The sequence below is a fragment of the Oncorhynchus gorbuscha genome, linkage group LG05 (genome assembly GCF_021184085.1).
Source record: "Oncorhynchus gorbuscha isolate QuinsamMale2020 ecotype Even-year linkage group LG05, OgorEven_v1.0, whole genome shotgun sequence".
Classification (NCBI taxonomy): Eukaryota; Metazoa; Chordata; class Actinopteri; order Salmoniformes; family Salmonidae; genus Oncorhynchus; species Oncorhynchus gorbuscha.
The window spans coordinates 71,862,631-71,876,200 of record NC_060177.1 but is presented as its reverse complement, the minus strand read 5'-3'; the positions used below and the strand labels follow the sequence as shown (position 1 = coordinate 71,876,200).

Sequence of the window (13,570 nt, the reverse complement as noted above, 5' to 3'; positions counted from 1 at the left end):
CCACAAAACCCCAAGACAAAAAACACACCACAATAACCCATGTCACACCCTGGGCTGACCAAATAAATAAAGAAAACACAAAATACTAAGACCAAGGCGTGACAAAATGGCAATATCGATGAAGCCAACATATGGAATTGTTTTAGTATGGTCATAAGATGGACCATTTAGCAATTTGATTTAAACTTTTAGGACCCCTGTCGATATCCCCCCCAAAAATATTATTTAATCAAACATTGAGTTTGGCCTGCTATTAGCCCATAGAAATGCATTGAATAAAGTGTTCATACATGGCAAGAAATATAGTCCAAAAATAAATCAAAAGGATTATGGTTTGTGGTGTCTGAAATGCTTCTGAGGGATATTGGAAAGCATCAGGAACCAAAATAAAAAATAAATAAAAGGTACATGTGTAACCCTAGTCCCAAAAATACCTTTTTACATCACAGTCACGGGAGACATTCTCACGAGTCACTTGAAGCTTGTGGGCGTTGTAGAGCGAAACGGAGAACACGTTCGTGTTTGTGAGAGTCACATCTTTCGATAGTGGGGTCATATTAGTCCAAACTGTTTTTGACTCTACAGACGTTTTCATGAGAAGACCGATTTTCAGAATGTCTCATGGTCTGACAAACACCACTGTAGCTCTGCCATCTTCCACCGTAGATGCAGAAGGCCGATATCGACATGGTGGATTGAGACGCAGCCCTTGCAAAAACCCAGAAGTCTCTAGCTTAAACAGACAGATTTTGATGGCCCCTTTTTTATTATACTAATTGGATTTCCCAACGGGTGCGTGCATTGAATCTAGGGGGTAAAGAAAGTATACATCAGGCCTCCCAAGTGGTGCCGTGGTCAAGGCACTGCATCGCAGTGCTAGCTGTGCCACTAGAGATTCTGGGTTCGAGTCCATGCTTTGTCACAGCCGAACGCGACCGGGAGACCCATGGGGCGGTGCACAATTGGTGCACAATTGGCCCAGCATCATCTGAGTTAGGGGAGGGTTTGGCCTGCAGGGATATCCTTGACACATCGCACACTAGCGACTCCTGTAGCGGGCCAGGCACAGTGCACGCTGACACTGTCGCCAGGTGTACGGTGTTTCCTCCAACACATTGGTGCGGCTGGCTTCCAGGTTAAGTGGGCATTGTGTTAAGAAGCAGCGCGGCTTCGTTGGGTTGTGTTTCAGAGGACACACGGCTCTCGACCTTCGCCTCTCCTGAGTCCGTACGGGAGTTGCAACGATGAGACTAGACTGTAACTACCAATTGGATACCACGAAATTGGGGAGAAAAAGGGCTAAAAAAAATATTTGTGGTGGAGTTGTTGGTTTTCATCAAAAGCTTAACAACAAAAATGAAAGCTTTCTTTTCCCCATCTATTTTCATTATTAAGTTGTAGCATTGTAAGGATTTCTTGCTTTGCTCCAAGCAACAGAATATTCAGCCTCCATAAAAAGAACATGAGAAACATGAAAAGATGAATCAGCAGCAGACTGAGAAATGGTAGCTACAACAAATTATCCTCTGAGGTATTACCAAAGCACAACTTTATCGGCAGCAGCACAACAAAGGCAGCTCCAAAACCACATAAACTGTCCACTCACCACTTCTATAAATCCCTGAGCTGGTTCTGTTTGCTGTTGCTGCTCAATAAAGTGTCAAAACAGTACAGGGTAAAACCAGTCCTCTGAACCGCACGATGAGTCACATTGCTTGAGGCGTAGAGTAGCGTTGGGTCCCTGGGCCACTACCTAGGCTTTAGCTTAGTGGGCTAATGTGTTCTTCTGACGTGTAAGAGACCCAGGTTTAAACCTTGTCAGTCGCACAAGGCCTATTTTAAAATAGCTCTCTTCCACTCTGTCAGCTGTAGACAGCAGACATCAGCAGTAGCAGACCGACTTCTGTGAGTGCATCTGCTTCTCCTGTAATGGAATTTGCTTCAGCCAGCCAGAAGAAGCGGGGAGTGCGGGGAGCAAAATAACCAGGACCGCGGAAAACAAAACTGCAGGGATGCTAGGCTGTTTCCGAGTCTCATGCAGAGAGAGTGGCACTCCAGATTTCATTTTCAGTTGCTTCTTAGATTGCCTCAATGTCATGAGAGCGGGCAATTGGTATTCAGACTGGGTCCATAATGCTAGTGAGCCCCACCCAGGGTGTCAGATGACACCACTGCATTGCCCCTGATGGGATCCCTCTCGTGGGAGGTGACAGTTTGCAACTGCCAACTGTTCAGCTCCAATGGCAAATCTCCCAGAACCTCCCCAAAAAACATTTATTGCAATGGCTTGTTGGGGAATGTGACCCTAGATCTTCATTAGTATGCGCTGTTTACTTGCTGTTTCTGTCCGTCTGTTGAGAAGAGGCAACATGGTTTTCCTGTGGAGACCACTCTAGAAGTCTGACAGGAATATCAAATTAAGCCCCTACAATGTCACTGTGCAGCAGAGTTTAAAATAGCCAATCCAGAAAAGCTATGAGACATCATACCTAGGCAACGTGCAGCACAGGCTAAAATATCCAGATGGGAGAAAAGGCAATAAGACTCACTCCATACTTAAACAGACAAGGAGGGCCGAGTTAGGGAAACCCTGACCTAGTGAACGGCTATCGAAATGTAGTGGAAAGGCTGTATTTGTTTGTTGATAGATTTTGTATTATTTACCCAGTTGACCCCATCCTCTGCAGGGAATTATAGCAGTCTAGAGAACCACTTTAGTGGCCAGTAGTATCCCTGTCAGTTCCAGTTCAAATCAAATCAAATTTGAATCGTCACATGCGCCTCACATGCGTAAAAGGCTTACTTACAAGCCCATTTCCAACAATGCAGAGTTAAAAAGTAAGACAGATATTTGCTAAATATAAGAGGAATTAGTAACACAATAAAAACAATAATGAGTATCAGTACCCAGTCAATGTACTGTAGCTCCATTCAGTTCATTTTATATCCTGAAAATCTCCCCAGTCCTTAATGATTACAAGCATACCCATGGCATGATGTAGCCACCACTATGCTTGAAAACATGAAGAGTTGTACTCAGTAATGTGTTGTATTGGATTTGCCCCAAAACATACACTATATATATACAAAATTATGTGGACAGCCACTTAAATTAGTGGATTTGGCTATTTCAGCCACACCCATTGCTGACAGATGTATAAAATCGAGCACACAGCCATACCATCAAGATAGACAAACATTGGCAGTAGAATGTCTTTACTGAGCTCAGTGATTTTCAAAATGGCACCGTAGTAGGACACCACCAAATTTCTGCTCTGCTAGAGCTTCCCCGTTCAACTGTAAGTGCTGTTATTGTGAAGTGAAAAAATCTTGGAGAAACAACTGCTCAGCCGCGAAGTGGTAGGCAACACAATCTCACAGAAAGGGACTGCCGAGTGCTGAAGCGCATAAGAATAATCTGTCCTCGCCTGCAACACTCCCTAACGAGTTCCAAACTGCCTCTGGAAGCAACATCAGTACAATAACTGTTCGTCGGGAGCTTCATGAAATGGGTTTCCATGGCCAAGCAGTGGCACACAAGCCTAATATCACCTGCGCAATGCCAAGCGTGCCTGGAGTGGTGTAAAGCTCTCCGCCATTGGACTCAGTGGAGCAGTGGACAGATTCTCTGGAGTGATGAGTCCCGCTTCACCATCTGACAGTCAGACAAACAAATCTCTGTTTGGCAGATGCCAGGAGAACGCTACCTGCCAACTGTAAAGTTTGGTGGAAGAGGAATAATGGTCTGGGCTGTTTTTCATGGTTCAGGCTAGGCCCCTTAGTTCCAGTGACCTGAAATTGTAACGCTACAGCATACAATTACATACAACAACAGTTTGGGGAAGTCCCTTTCCTGCTTAAGCATGCCTCCATGCACAAAGTGAGGTCCATACAGAAACCCTGACCTCAACCCCATCAAACACCTTTGAGATGAATTGGAACACCGACTGCGAGCCAGGCCAAATCGCCCAACATCAGGGGTCAGCAGAGTTTAAAATAGTAATTATTCATTTTCTGTGTGTGTGTGTGTGTGTGCGCGCGTGCGTGTGCGTGCGTGTGTGTGTGTGAGTGTGTGTGTGTGCGCACGCGCCACGGTTACGTCGCGGTCAGTTTCTGTTTACCTGTTTTTTTTGTGAAGGTTTCACTTTATTAAAAGATGTGGAATGACATGCACGCTGCGCCTTGGCTCATTTATGACAGGGAGTTTGAAGACCGTGAATGTGACACTCGCCATAAAAAAATTGTTAAATACATATTGACTCAAGACTTTCAGCTTTTCATATTTAATTCATTTGTAAACATTTTGGAAAAGATAATTCCTCTGACATTATGGGTTATTTTGTGTAGCCCAGTGACAAAAACCGTAAATGTAATCACTTTTAAATTCAGGCTGTAACACAACAAAAGTGGGAAAAGTCAAGGGGTGTGAATACTTTCTAGTCACTGTATAAAAAACAGGGTAGCGGCGTCAATATGCATGTGTATGTTTTTGTGTGTGAGTGAGTGAATGTAGTATGTGTGTGTGTGTGTGTGTGTGTGTGTGTGTGTGTGTGTGTGTGTGTGTGTGTGTGTGTGTGTGTGTGTGTGTGTGTGTGTGTGTGTGTGTGTGTGTGTGTGTGTGTGTGTGTGTGTGTGTGTGTGTGTGTGTGTGTGTGTGTGTGTGTGTGTCACTGTATAAAAAACAGAGTAGCGGAGTCTATATGCATGTGTATGTTTTTGTGTGTGAGTGAGTGAATGTAGTGTGTGTGTGTGTGTGTGTGTGTGTGTGTGTGTGTGTGTGTGTGTGTGTGTGTGTGTGTGTGTGTGTGTGTGTGTGTGTGTGTTGGAGTGGCAGTGTAGTATGAGTGTGTGGGTAGAGTCTAGTGAGAGCCAGTGCAAGTGAGTCAGTGCAAGACAATTAAGATCAATAAATAATTACAGGGGACAATGTAAATTGTCTGGTTAGCCATTTGATTAACTGTTCAGTAGTCTTATGGCTTCTGGGTCGAAGCTGTTCAGGTGCCATTTTGTCCCAGACCTGGTACTCAGGTACCGCTTGGGTGGCTGGAGTCGTTGAACATTTTTAGGACCTTCCTCTGACTCCACCTGGTATAAAGGTCCTCAATGGCAGGGAGTTCACCGCCAGTGATGTACTGGGCTGTACACACTACTCTCTGTAGAGTCTTGCAGTCAGATGCTGAGCAGTTTCCATACAAAGCGGTGATTCAGCCAGTCAAGATGTTCTCAATGGTACAGCTGCAGAAGTTTTTGAGGATCTGAGGGCCCATGCCAAATCTTTTCAGCCTCCTAAGAGGGAAGAGGCATTTCCATGCCCTCTTCATGACTGTGTTTGTGTGTATGGACCATGATAGGTCCTTAGTGATGTGGACACAGAGGAACTTGAAGTTCTCGACACGCTCCACTACAGCCCCGTAGATGTGAATGGGGGCGTGTTCAACCTTGCGTTTCCTGTAGTCCACGATCAGCTCCTTTGTCTTGCCCACGTTGAGGGAGGGGTTGTTGTCCTGGCACCACACTGCCAGGTCTTTGACCTCCTCGGTACTACAGACTGGGTCAGAGAGAGGTTGAAAAGGTCAGTGAAGACATGCGCCAGCTGGTCAGTGCATGCTCTGAGTACGCATCCTGGTAATCTGTCTGGCCCTGCGGCCTTGTGAATGATAACCTGTTTAAAGGTCCTACATTGGCTACGAAGAGCGTGATCATACAGCGCATTCGGAATGTATTCAGACCCCTTCACTTTTTCCACATTTTGTTACGTTACAGCCTTTTCCTAACATGGATAAAATAAAATAAAATCCTCATCAATCTACACACAATACCCCACAATGACACAGTAAAAATAGATTTACATACATTATTTTCTGTTCTGTGTTTTTCTTCACCGTACAGGACTGTTCGTTTGTCGTTTTGTTGTTTTTCCAGTGTTCAGTTGTTTCATTAAAAAATATGAACACTTACCACGATGTGCATTGGTCCTCACCTTCTTCCATCGCCAACGGCCGTTGCACGTCCGGCCAAACTGAGCAATTGGGGGAGAAGAGCTTTGGTCAGGGAGGTGACCATGAACCCGATGGTTCATAATTCCTCTGTGGAGATGGGAGAAACTTCCAGAAGGACAGCCATCTCTGCAAAACTCCACCAATGAGGCCTTTATGGAAGAATGGCCGGACGGAAGCCACTCCTCAGTAAAAGGCAAATGACAGCCCGCTTGGAATTTGCCAAAAGGCACCTAAAGGTAGGGCTGTTGCGGTGACCATATTACTGCCACACAGGTGGTCACAAGTCATGATGGCAGTCTAATTCCACATGACCGTTTAGTCATTAGTAGCCTACCAAACTGGTACTCAGCACTCTATTGTCCCTCTATTCACTCTGACATCAATGCAAATGTAATCGAAAATCTAAACGAACACTTCATGAGAGTCCTTGAGCTCATTTTGGGCAACATTTCTACAGTTTATGCAATTGCACAAGAAACGTGTGATGGCCTCTACTAAAAATAGGAGGCTCCCCTTAGCTTTCTCTAGGCTTACTATATTTATTTATAAATGTTCCTAATATTAAGCACATTGCTTATATTTACAACAGGAGTATAGCCTACCTGGCTGGCATGTAAATGAACCAGGCGAAATCTGTCCCCCATTCACCACATAAATGCATAGATGACATGGAGTTTTTTCCCACTGCCCATTTTTCGATACAGGTGCATGATAATGGTCCATTCTAAATCAAAACTGATTTCCCACATATATTATTTAGTATATGTAAAGACAGGATTAGATCAAGAATCGTCTGATGGGTGATAATATTAGCTTGTGAATTATACAGTTGAAGTCGGAAGTTTACATACACTTAGGTTAGAGTTATTAAAACTCGTTTTTCAACCACTCCACACATTTCTTGTTAAGAAGCTATAGTTTTGGCAAGTCAGTTAGGACATCTACTTTGTGCATGACACAAGTACATTTTCACAGACAATTTATTTAACTTATAATTCACTGTATCACAATTCCAGTGGGTCAGAAGTTTATATATACTAAGTTGACTGTGCCTTTAAACAGCTTGGAAAATTTCAGAAAATGTTATGGCTTCAGAAGCTTCTGATAGGCTAATTGACATCATTTGAGTCAATTGGAGGTGTACCTGTGGATGTATTTCAAGGCCTACCACCAAACTCAGTGCCTCTTTGCTTGACATCATGGCAAAATCAAAAGAAATCAGCCAAGACCTCAGAAACAAATTGTAGACCTCCACAAGTCTGGTTCATCCTTGGGAGCAATTTCCAAACGCCTGAAGGTACCACATCCATCTGTGAAAACAATAGTATGCAAGTATAAACACCATGGGACCAGGCAGCCGTCATACCACTCAGAAAGGAGACGTGTTCCCTCTCCGAGAGATGAACGTACCTTGGTGCGAAAAGTGCATATCAATCGCAGAACAACAGAAAAGGACCTTGTGAAGATGCTGGAGGAAACAGGTACAAAAGTATTTATATCCACAGTAAAACGAGTCCTATATCGACATAATCTGAAAGGCCACTCAGCAAGGAAGAAGCCACTGCTCAAAAACCTCCATAAAAAAGCCAGATAACGGTTTGCAACTGCACATGGGGACAAAGATCGTACTTTTTGGAGAAATGTACCCTGGTCTAATGAAACAAAAATAGAACTGTTTGGCAATAATGACCATTGTTATGTTTGGAGGAGAAATGGGGAGGCTTGCAAGCTTAAGAACACCATCCCAATTATGTCGCTATATTGAAACAACATCTCAAGACATCAGTCAGGAAGTTAAAGCTTGGTTGCAAATGGGTCTTCCAAAAAGACAATGACCCCAAGCATATTTCCAAAGTTGTGGAAAAATGGCTTAAAGACAACACAGTCAAGGTATTGGAGTGGCCATCACAAAGCCCTGACCTCAATCCTATAGAAAATGTGTGTGCAGACCTGAAACAGCGTGTGCGAGCAAGGAGGCCTAGAAACCTGACTCAGTTACACCAGCTCTGTCAGGAAGAATGGGCCAAACTTCACCCAACTTATTGTGGAAGCTTGTGGAAGGCTACCCAAAACGTTTGACCCAAGTTAAACAATTTCAAGGCAATGCAACCAAGTACTAATTGAGTGTATGTAAACTTGTGACCCACTGGGAATGTGATGAAAGAAATAGAAGCTGAAATATATCATTCTCTCTACTTTTATTCTGACATTTCACATTCTTAAAAGAAAGTTGTGATCCTAACTGACCTTATCACAGGGAATGTTTTACTAGGATTAAATGTCAGGAATTGTGAAAAACTGAGTTTAAATGTATTTGGCTAAGGTGTATGTCAATTTACAACTTCAACTGTATATTATCACTTGTGACTCATAAAAAAACAGTCCCTTTTTTTGCAACTTTTTCTAATCATAGTTGCACACCTCATGTGGCCAAGCTCTATGTTTTGATAAGATTTGTATTACAACTAAAGTTGCCAAATGACTTCTTAAAAATAAGCACATTAATCAGCTTTACAAGGGGTGTAGAGCCTAACTGGCATACATAAGCATCGCATGTTTCAAGTTTGGGGAAGATAATTTTCACATATAAAATGCACTTTTATAATAAAAGCATTACATGCATAATTGCATTTGCCGTCAATTTTGATAATGGTGTTTTCTGCTAATGGGCGTTAGCGCTTATCGCCTACTACCACGTGTGCATTGCTGCACTTATAATGTGAAGAAATAGCCTAATAGTTCATCAACATTTTGAGCTAAATGTTCTGATCTGTTGCGTCAGCCACATTATGTAAAAAATGTTTTGCTTATGCTAGTGGTTGTATTAATCTGGGATCTATCTATGGGGGATTGACATAGGCTAGTGCTTTTGCTGTACGTTAGGCCTTCTCATCTTGTTGGCTGACAAAAACTAAATGTGGACAGTTCTTCCAACATCTTAAATATGCACCTCGGAATTGGATAAGGACCTGCGCAGTTGCGTCCCCGATGTGTCTGTCTTCACTTGTAGCCTGTGAGAAAGACCTGATCATGTGATGGAGAGCCATGTGAGTGAGAGCTGGTTCGGGGTGCTCAGCACTCAGGGAGAGTGGCCGCAAAAAGTATGGGTATGGGTATGTCACCGTGAAGTTCTAGGAGTTATCAAGTGTTTGTCAAATTGGGAATGAGTTTCTGATGTAGTGTGTACAGCCTGCGCAAAAAACTAAGCAGATTTCATGCCTTTCAAACAACTTTTTTCAAATCTTCATAAGATTCGCATCATGCAGCCTTACAATGTATTAAAAATCAAAACATGTAGCCCAACGTTTGTAGAAAAATTAAAGTTACATGAATAACTAAATTAAGCATATAGAAATACCTATTTCTTTGTTAAACGCTCAACACAGAATAGCCGTATGTGTGCACCCCCTCAAATCGTTTGGAGAAAATGTCCTTTCTATTTGATTCAGCTTTGTTCAATTGTATTCTTCATACTATAAAATGCCACGGAATTCTAAGCAAACTGGTTGGCTAAATGAACTAGGGCAGTCCACAGCCATTTTGCATAGCCAGATCAGGCTTTTAGGCTATGTGTGGAAGCCAGGAGATGCTAAATGTGTTGATGTTAATGAACTTTTAATCACTGAGAGACCGACAGTTATTTGCTTGACAATCACCAGCTAACATTTTGTGACCGCCACAGCCCTACCAAAAGGACTCTCAGACCATGAGAAACAAGATTCTCTGGTCTGATGAAACCAAGAATGAAGTCTTTAGCCTGAATGCCAAGTGGGAAGTTTGGAGGAAACCTGGAACCATTCCTATGGTGAAGCATGGTCATGGCAGCATCATGTTGTGGAGATGTTTTTCGGCGGCAGGGACTGGAAGACTGCTCAGGATCGACGCAAAGATGAACGGAGCAAAGTGCAGAGAGATCCTTGATGAAAACCTGCACTCAGGACCTTAGATTGGTGCGAATTTTCACCTTCCAACAGGACAACAACCCTAAGCACACAGCCAAGACAACGCAGGAGTAGCTCCGGGACAAGTCTCAATGTCCTTGATTGGCCCCCCACATACAGGTGTGCCAAGCTTGTTTTGTCATACCCATTTTATTCCAAATAAATGTGCAAAAATGTTTAAAAACAGATTTGCTCTGTCATTACAGGGAATTGTGTGTTGATTGATGAGGGAAACAACTATTTAATCAATTTTAGAATAATGTTGTAACATAAAAAAATGTTGAAAAAGTCAAGGGGTCTGAATACTTTTCGAATGCACTGTTGTAATGTGTATGCTGGGAGTCGGGAAGCAAGTACAGGGAGTGCAAATTTTATAATAAATAGAACATAGTACAAAAATAGAAACACACGAAAAGCTTACAGACATGAAACAATAACAGAGTCAATAACTCCTGGGAAAGAACCAGAGGGAGTGACAGATATAGAGGATGTAATCAGGAAGGTCATGGAGTCCAGGTGAGTGTCATGAGGTGCAGGTGCGCGTAACGATGGTGGAAGATGTACGTAATGATGTGACAACTGGTGACATTGCGTTCCAGAGAGGGGAAGCAGGAGTAAAAGTGACAATACCCCCTCCCTGAAGCGCGGCACCAGCCGCCAGATGACGCCGACCAGAAGGATGGTCCCGAGGACCAGGAGTGGGCCAGTCGCTTTTGCTAAGGCGCGGGAATGTGTAGAGACAGCTGAGGTGCGGGAGCCTGACGAAGCGGCTGAGGCATCCCCGGTTGCTTCGGCAGCGACACTTGGACCCGACAAGCACTCGTTACAACTGTACAGTCGTCCAGAACAGCTGGTGCTCTCATGCATAGTTCAGTGTTTCTTGCCTCGAAACGAGCATTGAAGGCATTTAGCTTGTCCGGTAGGCTCGTGTTACTGGGAACCTCTTTGCTTTCCCTTTGTAATCCATGATAGTTTGTAAGCCCTGCCACTTCCGACAAGCTGGTAGTATTCGATCTTAGTCCTTTATTGATGGTTCGTCGGAGGGTGTAACAGGATTTCTTATAAGTGTTCGGATTAGTGTCCTGCTCCTTGAAAGCAGCAGCTCTAACCTTTAGCTCAGTGCGGATGTTGCCTGTAATCCATGGCTTCTGGTTGGTCACTGTGGGGACAACGGTGTTGATGCAATTATTAATGAAGCCAGTGACTGATGTGTTAAACTCCTCAATGCCATCGGATGAATCCCGGAATGTATTCCAGTCTGTGCTAGCATAACAGTAGTTTAGCATCCACTTCATCGGACCACTTCCATATTTAGCGTGGCACTGGTGCACTGTTTGAGGATATAGTTATGGTCCGATTTTTGTAGGCCGGGGGTGTCACGATTGTCTAATTAGTTGACGGACCAAGGCTCAGCGTACGTAGAGTTCCACATCTTTATTACCGTAAATGAAACTCACAAAAACAATAAAGAGCAACGAAACATGACGTTCTGTAGAGCTCACAGGCATCAACACAAAAACAAGATCCCACAAAAACCAGTGGGGAAATGGCTGGCTAAATATGATCCCCAATCAGAGATAAACAGCTGCCTCTGATTGGGAACCATACCAGGCCAACATAGAAATAAATTCACTAGATCACCCACCGTAGTCACACCCCGACCTAACCTAAATAGAGAATAAAATGTCCCTCTATGGTCAGGGCGTGACAGGGGGAGAGCTTTTTATGCATCTCTGTGTGTTGAGCAAAAGTGATCTAGAGTTTTTTTCCCCTCTTGTTGCACAGGTGACATTCTGGTAGAAATTAGGTAAAATGGATTTCAATTTTCCTGCACTAAAATCACTGGCAGCTAGTTCTAATTGTAATTAGGTTAACCTAATAAATAAGGAGAATTCCAACAGTGGTTTTAGACCTGATATCCTATAAAATGAACAATACCATGGCAATGTACACATCTGTAATTTAATACTTGTGCCATAAAAATGTTAATCGAAACATTATACTGTATGTATCTCTGTCTTGCAATACCACTACTTCTTCTCTGTTCCTTGCTCTGCTCTGTCATCTTGAGAAATCCATGTCCAGGTTGGTATTTGAAGCACCTCCATAGACAGACAGAGTAATGATGTCCTACAGAAGAGCCTTGCCGAATCTAAGGGCTGTCACCCTCTATGATCCTCACAGCCCATGAATGTCAATCAGCTGTCCCTCTGCATGGCCTCTTCTCTCACCTATCATTGTCTCTCTCTCTCTCTCTCTCTCTCTCTCTCTCTCTCTCTGTCTCTGTCTCTCTGTGTGTGTGTGTGTGTGTGTGTGTGTGTGTGTGTGTGTGTGTGTGTGTGTGTGTGTGTGTGTGTGTGTGTGTGTGTGTGTGTGTGTGTGTGTGTGTGTGTGTGTGTGTGTGTGTGTGTGTGTGTGTGTGTGTGTGTGTGTGTGTGTGTGTGTGTGTGTGTGTGTGTGCGCGCATGTGTGTGTGTACATTCATGTCTGCATGTGTGTGTGCCTGCATGTGCCTTTGTGTGTGTGTGTGTTCTGCAGGTCTGGCTAAGCCCATGGGGCTGGTGGAGGGGCCTGGAGGTCTGGGCCAGGGAGGAGCAGCTGCTACTCTGGGGGACAACAGCCATGTTGACGGGGAGGGGAAGTACGAGGACTATGGCTACAACGCCCAGCTCAGTGACCGCATCTCCCTGGACCGCAGCATCCCCGACTACAGACCCCAAAAGTAGGATTCATTTTATTAATTCATTTATGTATTATTTATTATTTCAGAGAAGTACAAGTGAAACAGACAACAGAGTTTCAATAAAGTAAATAGTACAGGTTAGGTTTGTCTCCCTAGCTAGGCCACTGCAGGCTGCATCAGCATCCAGGGCAGCTCAAAGCACAAACAGGACCGGCGGCATACAAAGGAAATTGCATAAAACACGAGTAAGCCTTACATGAAATACATTGTGCCAGACAGCAAGAGATGATGTTGATAGTGGGGCGGCAGGCTAGTTAATAATGCAGTAAAAGAAAGAAGTCCAGCAGTATTTCTTATAAAAGAGACCGTGGATACCCCATTGGGAATATTAATGGTCTTTTTCAAATTAATTTCATATTTAGAATGTAGGACTACATCTCCGATACAATGACTGGGAGCGCATAATAAGGCCTGCCACTGGCGTTTAGATCAGCCTGTGTCAAAGAACAAAAACAGACAGAGAGAGACTCAGGGAGGAAATCTGACAGCCAGAGTCTTCTTTGGGCTTTGCCAGCGATAACAATTCATTCAAATCCACACCGCTTTGTTCTACCCTATCCCTTTCTTTCACGCTGAAAAATCAACGAAAGGAGAGAGAGTAAAAAGAAAAGTTACTCATTAATAATACCAGCTGAAAACTGCTTGGTGGAAAATAGGATTTTAGGAAATGGTTCTTTATGAAGAGGATAATGTCTACAGGAAGTCAGTGTTAGCGATTTGATAATGTCTACAGGAAGTCAGTGTTAGCGATTTGATAATGTCTACATGTAGTCAGTGTTAGTGGTTTGATATAAGGTCTACAACAAGTCAGTGTTAGCGGTTTGATGTCTACAGAAATTCAGTGTTAGTGGTTTGGCTAAACCGGTTATCTCCATGTTGTTGTTTAC

The 13,570-nt window shown here is 43.5% G+C and overlaps 1 protein-coding gene across 1 annotated transcript in view; it reads left to right on the top strand.

Moving 5' to 3' along the window:
* LOC124034928 (polypeptide N-acetylgalactosaminyltransferase 9-like) overlaps positions 1-13,570 on the top strand; it is a 38,286-nt gene that overhangs the window by 6,876 nt on the left and 17,840 nt on the right. Inside the window, exon 2 of the mRNA XM_046348321.1 lies at positions 12,479-12,662. Coding sequence (XP_046204277.1) covers positions 12,479-12,662 — 184 coding nt within the window. The remainder of the gene's footprint in view (positions 1-12,478; positions 12,663-13,570) is intronic.